The sequence below is a fragment of the Osmerus mordax genome, chromosome 13 (assembly GCF_038355195.1).
Source record: "Osmerus mordax isolate fOsmMor3 chromosome 13, fOsmMor3.pri, whole genome shotgun sequence".
NCBI classification, from domain to species: domain Eukaryota; kingdom Metazoa; phylum Chordata; class Actinopteri; order Osmeriformes; family Osmeridae; genus Osmerus; species Osmerus mordax.
Genome location: NC_090062.1, coordinates 9,978,819 through 9,994,708, shown reverse-complemented (window position 1 = coordinate 9,994,708; position 15,890 = coordinate 9,978,819). Strand labels below are relative to the sequence as shown.

The 15,890-nt window shown below is 51.6% G+C and overlaps 1 protein-coding gene across 1 annotated transcript; it reads left to right on the top strand.

Moving 5' to 3' along the window:
• Positions 1–518: 518 nt before the first annotated feature.
• Positions 519–15,608, top strand: tjp1a (tight junction protein 1a; the record flags this gene model as incomplete). The annotated part of the gene is given in 21 exon segments (XM_067248488.1): positions 519–649; positions 778–883; positions 999–1,131; positions 1,133–1,153; positions 2,561–2,669; positions 2,811–3,030; positions 3,537–3,721; positions 3,950–4,045; positions 4,458–4,484; positions 5,333–5,415; positions 5,643–5,853; positions 6,403–6,503; positions 6,739–7,089; positions 7,947–8,285; positions 9,573–10,385; positions 10,585–10,661; positions 10,975–11,267; positions 11,371–11,770; positions 12,180–12,397; positions 12,751–12,894; positions 13,860–15,608. Coding segments are annotated over 21 exon segments (4,153 nt in total), but the record flags the coding sequence as incomplete, so codon positions are not given.
• Positions 15,609–15,890: the final 282 nt, after the last annotated feature.

The window sequence follows — 15,890 nt, the reverse complement described above, 5'->3', positions numbered from 1 at the left end:
GTCACAGGACTGTATGTGTCTGGGAGAGGAAGAGGGATGGAGGGCATTCCAGGGTTAAGCAGAATGCTGCCCCAGCAGCCTGCCAGCCTGCAGTCACATGGTGCTGCAGGAATGCCGGCATTGTTCTCTAAGAAGCAGAGTTCTAGAACTGACTTCACTATGCAGCTCTTGAGTTCTAGAACTGTCTTCACTATGCAGCTCTTGAGTTCTAGAACTGACTTCACTATGCAGCTCTTGAGTTCTAGAACTGACTTCACTATGCAGCTCTTGAGTTCTAGAACTGACTTCACTAGGCAGCTCTGAGTTCTAGAACTGACTTTACTCTTCACTGTACAGCATGGAATTCTAGATCTGACTTTGCTCTACAGAGAGTTCGAAACTCGCTATACAGAGAGCTCAAAACATACACACTAACTTCTCTGCTGCCTGCCTTTCACAGTCCTATGTCACTTATGATCACATCCTGTTGTATCAGTGTGCACTACTAAATGTGTGTGCGTGTGCCTGCGTGTGTGTAGCCACAGGAGTCGAGATGACGATCGTATGTCAAAGCCGGGCGCCATGTCCACGCCAGCGAAGAGCTCTGATGACGGCATCCTCTCCATGACCAGCGACCAGGCGTCCGATAAGCAGATGCCTCCTCTGCCAGGTCCGACACTAGATCGCAGTTGTGCCCCCTCTCATCCACAAACCAGTCAGTACCCGTCTGTCTGACCGGGGGACCAGAACCCAAGCGTGTGTATTAATGCCTGTCTGTCTATCTGCCTGTGGTACCAGAACCCAAGCCTGTGTATGCCCAGCCTGGCCAGCCAGATGTGGACCTGCCCGTCAGCCCCTCTGATGCCCCTGTGCCCAGCGCCGCCCATGACGACAGCATCCTCAGGTGACAACACCGGCACCCTACTTCTGTCTGTCTGATGACCTGTGTGTCTCTCTGACCACCTGTCTCTGTCTGTCTCTCTATCTGACCAACATGTCTGTCTCTCTCGCCCTCCAAGGCCCAGTATGAAGCTGGTGAAGTTTAAGAAGGGGGAGAGTGTGGGCCCTGAGGCTGGCTGGGGGCAACGATGTGTGGGCATCTTTGTGGCAGGAGTCCTGGAGGACAGCCCGGCTGCCAAGGAAGGGCTGGAAGGAGGGCGACCAGATACTCAGGGTAAGCACCAGCAGTGGTTAAGCACTTGTTTGACATGTGAACTTAAGGGCACAAAATGATGCGTCTTTTCCTTTCCAAAGTCTGAAGAATGACCCATAGTCATCCGTTGTTGGAACATCCAGTCTCTGCAGTGGGATCGGGAACATAGTTTCCTAGCCAGATGTCTGGGAGTGTCTGTGTGTGGGATAAGCACCTGCTGTTGTTGTAGCAGTAGTCTCATCTTTGAACTGCTTCCCATGCTTGCTAAATACTTTAACACTGGCTAGTGACTAAATACTAGTAGGCTTGCTAGTAGGCTAACTTTAGCAACCCTAGCTATGTACACAAATGTTTATATACTGTACTATGCTAACTCTACTAGCTAATGTTCGCTAAGTCTGCAACTGCAAGCTAAGTCCACTAATCTAAAGATAATGTGACCCAGTGTATCCACAGTGGTTCTTGATAGAGCCTGGTAATGACACACTCTGTGTGTATTTATTCGTGTGTGTGTTTATGACTCACTGCCTGGCCCCTGTTCTGTGTAGAACATTCCATTGTTTACATGAAGAAAACACAATGGATGTGATTGTTCCTGGGGAGCTCCACAATGGCCTCTCTGTGGCCCGGGGCCCAGAAGACTGTTGATGGAGCAGACCCTTGATGTCAGTCTTGGATGGCTTCCGTCATGTTGGTCATTGTCCTCATGTAGGGGAACACATCAGTAGCCAGGCTCCTCCCCCTCCTCCCTCTGCTCCCCCTCCTCCACCTTCCCTCCCTCAGTCTTACTGCCTCCCACACCTCTGCACGGGTCGAGTCTCAGTACTCAAGATGCCGCCTTATCTCGTTCTTGAGCCCCATTGGAGTAGAAGGTGTAAAGTCCCGTCTCCTGGGTCCTTCTCAGCCTATAAGCTCTGAGAAGAAGGTGAGTAGAGAGAGAGAAAGAGAGAGCGGTGGAGAAAGAGGAGGTTGTCTGAAAGTAAGGAATGTGGCAGCGAGTTCTGAGACTGGGCTGTGTTGGTCTGTGAAGACTCCCTACTCCCTGCTGTCCAAACACACACCCCGCTCCCAGCACATTGTTCTCCTGCGTAGGCTGTGTGTACTGTATGTGTGTGTCATTATACTGTATATGTGTGTGTGTGTGTATATGAGTGTGTACTGCACTGTGTGTGTTTCCTGGCAGTCACACTGTGATGGAGGAGATTAGGAGATAGGGGGGGTTTCTGGGAAGGATCAAGGTGTTTCTGCTCTGCTGGTACTGGGGGGTCAATAAACAGTGCGTGGTTGGGGAGAGTGGATATAATGAAGGGGTGAATGGGTGGAGTCAGCCCCAGAGCTAATGTCTCCTGCCTCTCTCTCTCTCTCCAGGTTAATCTGTGTATATTGTTGATTCTCTCTATCTCTCTCTCTCTCCACCCTTCTCTCCAGGTAAACAATGTGGACTTTGCTAACATCATTCGGGAGGAGGCAGTTCTCTTCCTGCTGGACCTGCCTAAGGGGGAGGAGGTCTCCATCCTGGCCCAGAAGAAGAAGGACGGTGAGAGAAAAGGAGGAGAGGACAAGAGAAGGAGGAGAGGACAAGAGAAGGAGGAGAGGACACGGGGGGGACATATTGTTGATGTTGTTTCACGCAGTTACTTGTAGAATAAGTGTGTGTGTGTGTGTGCTCTCCCTGCAGTGTACCGGAGGATAGTGGAGTCAGATGTAGGAGACTCCTTCTACATCAGGACCCACTTTGAGTACGAGAAGGAGTCACCTTACGGGCTGAGCTTCAACAAGGGGGAGGTGTTCCGCGTGGTGGACACGCTCTACAACGGCAAGCTGGGCTCCTGGCTCGCCATCCGCATCGGCAAGAACCACCAGGAGGTGGAGCGGGGCATCATCCCCAACAAGAACAGGTACCCAGACCGACACCCTGACTGACTGACAGGCAGAGTGTTGTGTTTGCGTGTAGTGAGCGTGTGCATGAGTGTAGTGTGTGTGTTTGTGTCAATGCATGTGTCTTTTCGGAGACATTTTTCTGCAGATTTAGAGAAGCCTCTACACACGCACACACACAAAGGCTACACTTTTTCACCGGACAGGTGTTTTCCACAGAGATCCTAACATAGCTGTGGCAAATGTAACACCTTAGACTGCAATGCCAAGCTCGCTCTCTCTATCTCTCTCACACACACACTCTCACACACAGTTCAGTGCATAGCAGATAGTGTTGGAGGATAGTGGGGGAGTGTGGGGTTAGAGGTGATAGATTCCATCACTGCTCTGTCATAGATAAGCCCAAGTTTCCATTCAGTCCATGTTACACACACTCTCCTCCTGTCTTTCCCGCTCCCCCTCTCTGTCCCTCCTGTCTTCTCGTCCTCTCTCCCCACTCCCCCCCCCCCCTCTCTCTGCCCTGCAGGGCGGAGCAGCTGTCCAGCGTGCAGTACACCCTCCCCAAGGCACCAGGGGGCGACAGAGCAGACTTCTGGCGTTTCCGTGGCCTGCGCAGCTCTAAGAGGAACCTGAGGAAGAGCAGGGAGGACCTGTCAGCCCAGCCCGTCCAGACCAAGTTCCCCGCCTACGAGAGGGTGGTTCTGAGAGAGGGTAGGTGGGGAGGGAGACGGAGGGGGGGGGGGGGGAAGAGAACAGAGAATAACCGAGTGAGTGTGGAAGGGGAGGAGAGTAGGGCTGATAGAAGGGAAGGCAAAGAGAGGGAAGTGAAGGGCTGATCAAGGGGCTTCTTTTTTCCTTCTCCTGACCGTGAGGTTGTGTTTGAGCAGAATATGAACCCCTGACATTGTAACCCTAACTGTAACCTAACTTGACGCCCAGCTGGCTTCCTGCGCCCGGTGGTGATCTTCGGGCCGATCGCAGACACAGCTCGGGAGAAGCTCGCCAGAGAGGAGCCTGACCTGTTTGAGCTCGCAAGTGAGTAGTTCCCTCTTGTTCCCCTCCCTCTCCATCCTCTCTCTCCTGTTACCTGGCCACTCCTCCTTCTTTGTTTCTGTCCTACACCCCCGGTAGCACAGAGGCACACCAGAACACACAGTAGGACACTACTGGGGCTGGAACTTTAAACCCCTTTCAGCCTTCTCCATCTTCTCAGTGTGAGAGTAGCTCAAGCTGTCTTATCTTTAATGACGTAGCTCTGTTTGCAGCTAGCCTAACATGTAGTGCTAACTGTGTTAGCCAGTAGAACTCGTTCCTCTCTACACCCTTACTAACACTGTGTCAAATTTCAATGACCCTAAGGGGTGCACTCATCACACCCATGTAATGTGATTCCACCTGTGTCAATGTTGTCTATGTTGCTGTCTATATAACTGTGTTTCCCTTTCAGAGACTCAGAAACAAGAAGGAGGGGAAAGTATGTCACCTAGCACATCATTCTCCCTACCTATCAATAATAACCACACCAGAACCTGTGCTAGTTAGCACCTGTTAGCATCTATGGCTGCTTTAGTAGGCTTGGTCTGGTCTGGCCTGTAGACAGGGTGCATCATGGGATACCAAGAGACAGTCAGCATGCCATCACAGTCAGTCACCCAGTTAGTAGCAGCATACTATGTGTACACTCTAGCCAGTCATGTCTGTCCACCAGATGCTTTTGACGTTCTAGGTATGTTCCTCATAATATCATAAATTCCTGTCTGTAGTGCGAGTGTTTAGTATTCTGTGGAGGTGTGTTGTTATTAGAGACAGGTGGTGCTCTGTGGACTAGAGGACTAGGTAGAGCCAGCGCTGACTTCATAGCTAAAGGATCTCTTTATCTTGTGGTCACACAGACAGAGGGCCAGACACAGATACACAGACAGACAGACAATATCATGATTATACGGCTATTGATCTATCTGACCTATCTGATCTACATCTATGTGACATCTTTCTATCTGATCCGTCGATACATGTGAGGTTCATTCCTCAGATGTTTGATATTGTCCTGTTCAAACCTAATAACCTTACCGATGATTTGCAGTAACGATCAGCTCTTGAATGTGCACCATCCCATCTCTAGGCTTTACACTAACACCTGTACCATGCACACACATGGACTCATGTATGTCATGTATCTTTCCTGTTGCACGTGCATATCCATGACATCACTTCCTCTTTGGCATCTGAGAAGCTGCAGGCTACTGCATGTAGGGGGTCAGACTTGGAGGGGACTGCAGGGGGCATACACTGACTGTGTGTGCGTGTGTGTCCTTTCTGCAGAGAGCGAGCCCAGAGATGCAGGCAAGGACCAGCGTAGCTCCGGAATCATCCGCCTGCACACCATTAAACAGATTATCGACCGTGTGAGTAAAAGTCACACGTACACACCCACAGACATACAGCACACACACGTACACAGTCCAAAACATATTTTATATCCACGCACTTTGCACAGCTCACCACTGCCCTCTAGTGGCAAGAGTGAGATGACACTGTGAACCCTCTTCCCAAATCCCTCACACTTCTGAGGCTACCTGGAACACTAGTCCACCGATGTGTACTAACGTGTGTATGTGTTTATATGCTACAGGACAAGCATGCAGTGCTGGACATCACACCGAACGCGGTGGACCGCCTAAACTACGCCCAGTGGTACCCCATCGTGGTGTTCCTGAACCCCGACAGCAAGCAGGGCGTGAAGAACATGAGGACCCGCCTGTGCCCCGAGTCTAGGAAGAGCGCCAGGAAGCTGTACGAGCGGGCCCTGAAACTGAGGAAGAACAACCACCACCTCTTCACCAGTGAGTCTAACGGGAGGGAGGGAGAGGGAGGGAGATGGAGGGAGGGAGAGAGGGAGAGGGAGGGAGGGAGAGAGAGAGAGGGTGTTGCCAGCAGGCCCAGCTGAGTGCATTAGTGGCTAGCACAGCTACTGTGGTCGAGTGTTTGAAGGAGATTAAGTGTGGCAAAGCTGGGCTGGCCACACACACACCCCCACACCCACACACACACACACACCCACACACACTGGGGCTGCCCATGGCCTAACTCCCACAGGGGCGCAGTCATCATTACTCATTTCCAACATGCACTGCTCCAGAGAGGAATGTCAATTGACCCGGCTCTTAGAGGGCCTGCTATAGGAACACACACACACACCATACACACACACCCTCCCACCATACACACACACACACACAATACAATACACACCACAATCATCACACACACACCACATACATATACACAATATCAAATACACTCTCTGATTCCTCTATGAATGCTGTCCATCCATCCCTCCCTCCCTCCATCCCTCCCTCCCTCCCCCTGTGTGCATGCCGGTCATCCTCCAGCCACCATCCAGATGAACAACATGAACGATGGCTGGTATGGAGCTCTGAAGGAGAACGTCCAGCAGCAGCAGAACCAGCTGGTCTGGGTGTCAGAGGGCAAGGTAGGACACACACACACACACACACACACACAGAGTATTTGAATATGGATGTTTTGTTCATATTTCGGAAGATTGACTTTAACATTGCTGTGTCTGTTCTGTTGCTTCTCCCTGGTGTATTGTTGCTGCCTGCTGTCTCTGTGTTCCTGTTCTTCTCTCTCACCTCACCATCTCTCTCCCTCTCCCTCCCTTTTTCTCCTTTCTCTCGCTCGCCCTCCCTTTCCTATTTCTCCAGGCGGACGGCGCCCCAGACGATGACCTGGATCTCCATGACGACCGTCTGTCCTACCTGTCCGCTCCAGGTAGTGAGTACTCCATGTACAGCACGGACAGCCGCCACACCTCCGACTACGAGGACACGGACACGGAGGGCGGAGCCTACACCGACCAGGAGCTGGACGAGACGCTGAACGACGACGTGGGCCTGCCCTCCGAGCCCGCCATCACACGCTCCTCCGAGCCGGTCCGCGAGGATCCCCCCGTCATCCAGGAGCCCCTGGGGTACGCAGGCTACCAGCACCCGGGCCCCCCCGACCCGCTGAACCGCATCGACCCGGCAGGCTTCAAGGTGGCGGCTCCGCAGCAGGTAGCGTTTCTCCGGGCGGTGCGTCTGCCCTGTTGTCTGGAGGCCGTGGTGTGTGTGAGGAGGGTGTTCTGGAGGCGCTACTAAGCCCTCCAACACTGGCTCTATTGTCACTATCACTATCTTTTATTACACTAGCACTATAAAGGGAACTAAATATTATAACTGAATATTGTGGCCAACTATTTATTTATTGATATATATATATATATATATATATATTCTTTATTTATTTATTGACTGAGTTATTGATGTGCGTGTTTTTTATTTTTGACTAAAAAAACTAAAACAGAGAAAAGATAAAAGCCCAAAATAAGCTTGACTGTTGTGTACTGCGTAACCACGACAACCTGTGTTAGTGTTACTGTCGGTGTTGTTGATGTTGTTGCCACAGTGATGCAGATGCCTTCTCCACTGCTATGTGTTTGTGTGGCCGTGTGTGTGGGTCCCCACCCTTGTGCACCTCCGGCTGCCCCATCTGGGATTGGGACTGTTGCCTCGCCGGGAAGGGCCCTGTGCATGCTGGGATATGTAGTGTTAACCACGGATTGCTGTAACATGTATTTACCTGGATCGATTGGCCCATATGATATCCACTACAAAGTGTGTCACCTGATGTGTTAAACGAAAAAAAAGAAATTACGAGAGAGAGATGTGTTGTACTGTAACCCTAGTATTAAACTACCGTCAGACTGCACTAACCACGTGAAACTTTGTCCTGCTACTAATTCTTACATGGCGTTTCTTGATTGGGTGTTGGTTGGGTATGGAGGCTGGTGATTGGCCTGTTGATTATGTTGCCCGGGGCGACAAAGTCATTAGTATCAGCATGTATTAAACATTTTTGACCCACTTTGCAGAAGCCAGAGGCTGAGGCCACCATGCCTAGCCTCCCCCCTGAGACCCTGGTTGAGACTGAGACAACGCCCCCTGCTGTTGACTCCAATCTAAACACTGTAGGGGCTCTGATCCCTGAGGAGGCTCCAGTAGCCTCCCCCAGCCCTGGCCCTGGCCTCAGCCCCAGCCCTGGCCCTGGCCTCAGCCCCAGCCCTGGGCCTGGCCTCAGCCCCAGCCCGGGCCCTGGCCCTGGCCTCAGCCCCAGCCCGGAGGCTGGCTCCCTTAGGAGGTCCACCCCTGAGCTAGCTCCCACCCCAACACCAGAACTCCTACAGTCTGGACCGACCAGTACAGAACCAAAGGTACCCGCAGTCGACCCGCTGTCCGGACCCGGCCCGGCCCATCTGGGCCCAGCTCCTCCTCTCTGCTGCTGCCTGCTTCGCCTTCCTCCTCACCTGCATGCTGGCTCCTCAGCTGGGAGTGAGAGAGAGAGAGTGTGTGTGTGTGTGTGTGAGCACTGGTGATCAACAGTGGTGTTGGATGTGGGGTGGGGGGGGTGCCCCCTCCATGGAGGAGCAGAGAGAGAGAGATTGTGTGTGTGTGTGTGTGTGTGTTGGATGTGGAGGAGCAGAGAGAGAGAAGACACTGAGGCTCATTCTGCTGCTTCCTGTCTTTGCATGGCCTCATATCTGAGCTGTCCTCTGTTAACCTGTTCACTAGCCTGGCTAACACCCCCAGGGGACTCTGTTCACTGGGTTATACCAGCCTGGGAACTGCTCACTCTTCTGTTTGATGTTTCCTTTGAGTCATGGTGCTGTTTTCCTTCAGTTTTTTTTCTCTGAAATTGAAATGTAGCCATTTCTGTGTTCTGCTGGAGAGGGTAACATGTTATCCAAACATCCTGTGTGCTCTGCGTGTTTAAATGGCTATTTTTCAAATGTCAGGGTTTTTAATATGGTTTCGATTGTTCCAAGGATACATGCTTGTAAAGTTCAGCTGTAGATATCTTGTAAGCCTAATTTATTTTGGCTTGTAATGTCACTGACGCATTGGGCGCCATCTTCGTCTTCCTACCACGAATGCTGTGTGTCAAATGATATGCCAGGCTGTCTCAGGTCACTCTAAACATTACATACTGGACTCAACCTACTCATACAGTACATTACATACTGGACTCAACCTACTCATACAGTACATAAAACATTACATACTGGACTCAACCTACTCATACAGTACATAAAACAGTACCAAAAGATTCCAAATTAAGTTTTGAAAGGTGGGCATTTCTATATTAACAAGTTAACACACTGCATTCGAGCTAAGAAGAGGAAAATCAAACCCAATGTTGTTTATTTGATTTTTTTCTTTATCAAGTTTGTTTGTTTTGTTTTTGCGTGAGAGTTGATCTGGCCTGGTTTGTTGATTTACAATTGGGGAGCTGTGTGATGTCATTAGTAACTGCTCCCTGTGAGTCTGTCTATTCCAGGTCCTCCTGCTCTCTCCTTTCCTCTGCTGAGACGTTAACCTTGTTTTCCTCTCCTCCCGTATCTGCTCCTCTCTACTCACAAATAAGTATTCATATTATTGGGTGTGTGTTGCTAGGGGCCGACGCGTGGTTGCTAATGGTGTGTGTGTGGTTGTCCTCCTAGATCTTGCATCATGACCCCTACAGCGTGGAGGAGCCCGGGAGAGCCAATCACGGAGGGAAGCCGGTCATCTACGAGCCCGCCTACTTGAGCCAGCAGCCGTACAGAGATTACGACCACCCTCCTAGTCGCTATGACGCTGCCGTTCCTGTCTCCGGGGGCTACCGTCACTATGACTCCCAGCTGACCTACGAGAACAGCCTGCCGCCGTATGAGCAGCAGTGGAACCCATACGGACAGCCTGGCTCCGCCCCCCAGGGCTACCAGCCCCCGGTGGGGGGGTACAACCCCCGTCTGCCCTATGAGGACGGGCCGGAGCACCAGTACAGCCCCCCCCAGCCACGCTATGACGAGCCCCCGCCCCAGGGCTATGACGGACGGCCTCGCTATGGGAAACCGGCCCCGGGCCCTGCCCGCTACGACGAGCCGCCTCCTCCTATCCCCGGCTATGAGCTGAGACCACGCTACGACCAGGAGAGCCACGCCCCCTACCCTCCCGCCTCGCGCTCCCCCGACCCCCCCCAGCGGCCTGCCTACTCCCAGGCCCCCCCCCAGCACCGAGGCTACAAGCCCCCCCAAGAGGCTGACCCCCCTATACTTCCACCCAAAACAGAGGCCCCGCCCTCACCCGCAGCTGAGCATGTGGTTACCACGGCGCCCAAGCCTTTGCCCCCGCCCCCCAGAGAGGAGCCTGTGGCGGAAAACGACCCGGCCATGCGGCCCCAGTCGGTTCTGACCCGGGTCAAGATGTTTGAGAACAAGAGGTCCGTGTCTGTGGACCGGGCCAGGGAGACGGGAGAAGCTCCAGGGACCAGGGTAGGAACCCAGGCACACATGGAACTCACTTACACTACACTACACTCAAAACCCAGAGATACATGGAACACAGAAATACTCATAACCCAAACACATCTGGAACACAAATACACTTGTATCACAGTCACACTGGGAGGGAGGGAGGGAGGGAGGGACGGAGGGAGTGTGGCCTGACTCTGGTCTGCTTGTGCCTTTCTAGGCTGCAGATGTAAAGCCTGCAGGAGGGATTCCCAAAGCTAACTCTCTGAGCAACCTGGACCAGGAGAAGACCTTCAGGTGAGGAAGCAGCCTCCTCTCTCTGCTGGCCAGACTGTGGAACGACACGCTGAACTTGACTCAGTGATGACATGATGTTGTTTCTTTGAAATGTTTGTGAATTCTGTGTTTTCTCAAACACCGTCACAGACCTGTTGCCTGGCTTCCTGTCGTGTGCTAGTCTCTGTTGTCTCCTCACGTTCTCTGTCTCTGTCCCTCCTCACCTGTATACCCGTGTTAGCTGGTGGAATAGTGGTCGTGGTTCTTACCTTAGCCTCACCTCCCCTCCCCCTGTCCCTCCCCTGCCTCTCCTCCCTCCCCTCCCCCCACCCAGAGCCCCGGAGCCCCAGAAGCCCCCGGTCGCTGACGACATTGTGCGCTCCAACCACTACGACCCCGAGGAGGACGAGGAGTACTACAGGAAGCAGCTGTCCTACTTTGACAGGCGCAGCTTCGACGGCGGCAAGCCCCCGCCCCAGAGCAGCCCTGTCCCCGCCCCAGGCCCCGCCCCAGGCCCCGCCCCCACCTCCAAACCTGCCCAGCCACAGGTCCCTCCAGCGGAGAAGAGATACGAGACGACACCCACCCCACCGCCAGCAACACTGCCCAAACCCACCTCAGTTGAAGGTCTGTCCGCACACGCATTCACAGACATACACACGTGCACACACACGCTGGCATGTATGTGACTCTCTCCCCCCCACCCACCCCCCCCCCCATCTGCCCCCAGCTCCGCCTGGTCGTGAGGACACGGTCCAGACCAACGTCCTGCCTCACAAGAGCTTCCCAGAGAAGTCTCCTGTTAACGGGACTTCTGACCAGCCCAAGCCTGCCCCGGGAGCCCCTGCCAGCTACAACCGCTATGTCCCCAAGCCATACACCTCCTCCGCCAAACCTTTCGAGCGCAAGTTCGACAGCCCCAAGTTCAACCACAACCTGCTGCCCAACGACCAGACCAAGCCAGAGCTGGCCTCCAAGCCGCCTCCAGCCTCCAGCCCTGCCAAGCCCCCGGTGCAGGCCCAGATCCTGGACCCAGATAGTGGGCTAGACACCTTCACCCGCACCATGGACCACCGTTCCAAGTACCAGCAGAACAACATCAACGCCGTGCCCAAGGCCATTCCTGTCAGGTAGGGTCGAGCGTTGCTGTCTACCCTGGTCAGTCCCACCTAGCCCCGATGTTGATCTGATCTTGTGACCATGCGTCAGAGTTTCCCCTAACATTATAGTAGGTTGGCGCCCCGTCCCCTCAACGCGACCCCCCGCACCCCCTGGAAGGTCAAGTTAAGAAAAAAAAGGAAAAAATATATATATATTTTTATGTTTTTTATCTTATTTACATGACGGCATGTCATTTCTGTCTCTACATGGTCGCCGCCCCCCCCCCCCCCCCCAAAGCTGTAAACCTAGGGGAAACACTGCGTTGTTGTGCGTCTCGCTCAGACTGTAGAGCTGCCTACAGGAACCCGGAGGCCTGAGGTACCCGTGTGCTTTGCTGTCTCTCTGTCTGACTGTGTCCTCTCTGCCCTCCCCCCGCAGCCCCAGCGCCCTGGAGGACGATGACGATGATGAAGGCCACACGGTGGTTGCCACGGCGCGCGGCGTGTTTAACAGTAACGGTGGAGTGCTGAGCTCCATAGAGACGGGCGTGAGCATCATCATCCCGCAGGGTGCCATCCCAGACGGCGTGGAACAGGAGATCTACTTCAAGGTCTGCCGCGACAACAGCATCCTGCCGCCCCTCGACAAGGAAAAAGGTAAACCGACGCCTCGAGCGCTAAAACCCCCCCCCCCCCCCGCATAGAAAGAGGACGTTCCACCGTAGTCCTGTTTCATGTCTCCAAGGATACTTGCGGTCAAATCTTTTTTGTGTGTGTGTGTGCTCACAAAAATGTGTGAGCATTTAGCATCTAACTCTTCTGTGTGTGTGTGTGTGTGTGTGTGTGTGTGTGTGTGTGTGTGTGTGTGTGTGTGTGTGTGTGTGTGTGTGTGTGTGTGTGTGTGTGTGTGTGTGTGTGTGTGTGTGTGTGTGTGTGTGTGTGTGTGTGTGTGTGTGTGTGTGTGTGTGTGTGTGTGTGTGTGCGCGTCTGTCCAACCCCCGGCCGTCCAGGAGAGACCTTGCTGAGCCCGCTGGTGATGTGTGGTCCTCACGGTCTGAAGTTCCTGAAGCCCGTGGAGCTGCGCCTGCCTCACTGTGCGTCTATGACCCCTGATGGTTGGTCTTTTGCTCTCAAATCCTCCGACTCCTCGTCGGGTAGGCTCCTGTCCTCTGGGTCTCTGGGTCTCTGGGTGGCTGTGTGACTGGCTGGAGGTTGTGGGTCACTGTTATGATTTATGTATGGTTTCCTGGGTTCATTCATTCTGTTGTTTCACTCTAGCACTCACTCAATCACTTCATTCATTCATTCATAAGCCCATCCACTTGCTTACTCACGCTCTCTTGCACACACGCACACACTCTGACTCATTCAATCACTCGTTCTCTGATTGGTTTGTTGTTTTGATGTGATCTTCAGATCAATGTTTTCTCCCATGGGTTCCTCTTCATGCTCCTTCCTCTTTTTTTCTGGTGTGTTTTGGTATCTTCAAAACGTTCAGGTCCATCCCTCATCCTTCCCTTTCTGTAACCTTGGTTGGTAAATGTCATCCTGCATGTCAGACCTCAGCTCTCCTCACAGCCACCCAGTAGACCTGAAGAGCAGACTCTCCCGGACACAATGCTGGAGGACTCTCCTCTCTTCTCCTCTCCCTTCCTCTCCTCTCCTCTCCCTTTCCTTCCTCTCCTCTCCCTTCCACTCCTTTCCTCCCCTCTCGACTCTCCAAGACTAAAGGACTAGTCTCAATACTGTTCTCTGTTTTCTGCTCTCTGTCCAAACCCCTACATTGAGAAGAAAACCTTTCGGGTCGAACTGACTAATTTGTGGAGGCCAGGCAGTGTTTTAGCTCATTATAAATACATGAGCGACAGGATAAAACACATAATTAACATTGATAGTAAAGGACAAATTCAATATGTAAAGGATCTTTGAATAACCTTGGTCCTGCTAAAGTCTTAGCTGTGCATCATTAGGATGTCTGTCAGTATGAGAGAAGCCTGGAATTTCACTTTGATCTGAAGATCTCATATCAGTGTAAGTTACTGTAGCAGCAGTAATGGATTGTGTGTGTGTGTGTGTGTTTTTCCATGCTGCTGTTGTGACCCCCTCATGCCATTCCCAGGTGACCCTAAGAGTTGGCAGAACCAGGCCCTGCCCGGCGACCCCAACTACCTGGTGGGGGCCAACTGTGTGTCCGTGCTCATCGACCACTTCTGAGGCCCCCGCCTGGGGGGCTGGACACCCCCTCCATGACAACAGAAGAAGGCTCTTTACACACACACACACACACACACACACACTCGCTCACACTAATGCATGCATACAGTTCATTTGCATGTGTGTGCTTGCAAACACACACACACACTTCCATACACAGACACACACACCACGCTGAAGTGTTTACCACAATGGGGAGTCTGATGTCTTCAACTGAGCAGGAGGGAGGAGGACAGACAGATCTGGCTGGTATATTTCTATACTACATACACTATGGTCTCTACTACAGTACGTTTGCTTTGATGCTCCTTTTACTTTTTATGAAGTTCTACGAAAACAGAAAGAACAGAACTGTGACCAATCCTGTGCTGAGCTGGAACGTGTGACTGGATGAACTGCCACGTTGGAGCGGGTCTGGTTCCTGGGGAAGCGGGCGGGGGTGGGGCACAGCCGTGAAGATGAAGAAGATGCTGATGCATATTATGGAGGATATGATGATGATGATTGATTAGGTAGAAGGAGAGGTATTATGAAGGTTGAACAGGTGAACATGAAGACCAGCTCCACAGTCTCCTGAAGGCTCTTTTTAGAACATCTTCCTCTTCCAGTGTCGTAGGTTGCTCCCTCCTGCAATCTGAGGATCAGGTGACTTTTCTGTCAGAAGAACATCATGCATGTCCTGCCTGCCTACCTGCCTATCTACCTACAGTACCAACCACTCAGGTCCACACACCTGCTCACATGCTTAAACTCACAGCCCTCCCTTTGACTCTCTCACTTCTCTCTCTCTCTTATCTCCCCTCTTACCTCTTCCTTCCTTTCTCCCTCCTCTCTCTCACTAACAAAGCAGTGATGCCTTATCTGCAAATTATTCACTTGTTCAGTACAGCTAAACTCTGGGGTTTTCTAAGTTATGATAAATTATGGAAAAGGACGTTCTTGTTTTTTTTCTCTTGCCATTTTCCGTCAACCGACTGTATGGAGTATGCTGGGTTTAGCACAGGGGGCGGGGTGGAGGCTCGGAGGGACGGGTCTGCTATGCATAATTATGACTTCAGAAGAAAAATGACAAAAAATCCAATTGAAAAAAAGAGGTAGCTGTATAGACAGCTGACCGACGGCCTTGTTCTTGGTTTGTAAATGAACTTTTGTATTGTCTTTGTTATTTTGTACAAAACGGAGAGAAAAACAATAATTGTTTTCAAAAAAAGAAGAAAAAAAGGAAAGGAATAAAATAAACAGGTTGTCTTTGTATTCTGGTTGGTCTCTGAAGCCTTGTAACTTACCAGTACTTCCAATACTTTTGTACCAGTATACTGAATTCACTACATGAAGTAACAGTCACGATAACTAATTGTATACTTATTTACAGAAGAGTTAAGAAGGTTAAATAACTTTACAGATATGTTCTTCCTGGGGGTGGGGTCTGAGGGCTCCCCCTCCGTGCTCCGTGAGGCAGGGGCTGTAATGTGTGCCCTGAAATGTATTTTTATACTAATAGACGATATATTACACATGGCACACCAGAACTACTCTTAGTTAATAACACAGCTTCAGGTGCGTAGTAGCTCTTCACGTGTGACTGTTTTTCTCCTTTGCGACACAGTTTTAAGTATACCACTGTATTAATGAATAAAATCATTTCTAAAGTTAATGATTTGACTGTGTTTTTGTTCGTTGTGATAACCTTGTTTGAAGGTGGCTTTAATGGCTATAACGACGTAAGAGGACAGCTTGAACAGTCACCGAGGAACAGTGCAGTAGAGGAAGGTGACTTTGCTCCTGAATCTCTTATCTTTAGACACTGCAGTATATTTCACCTGCAACTAACAGCTTTAAACACTAGGTGGGGCTCGAGAACGCTACATGTTTTCTACAAGGTCAGCAACATAGGTTTGATTCACTGATGCTAGCAGGTGCTGCGTTGGGCTTGTGT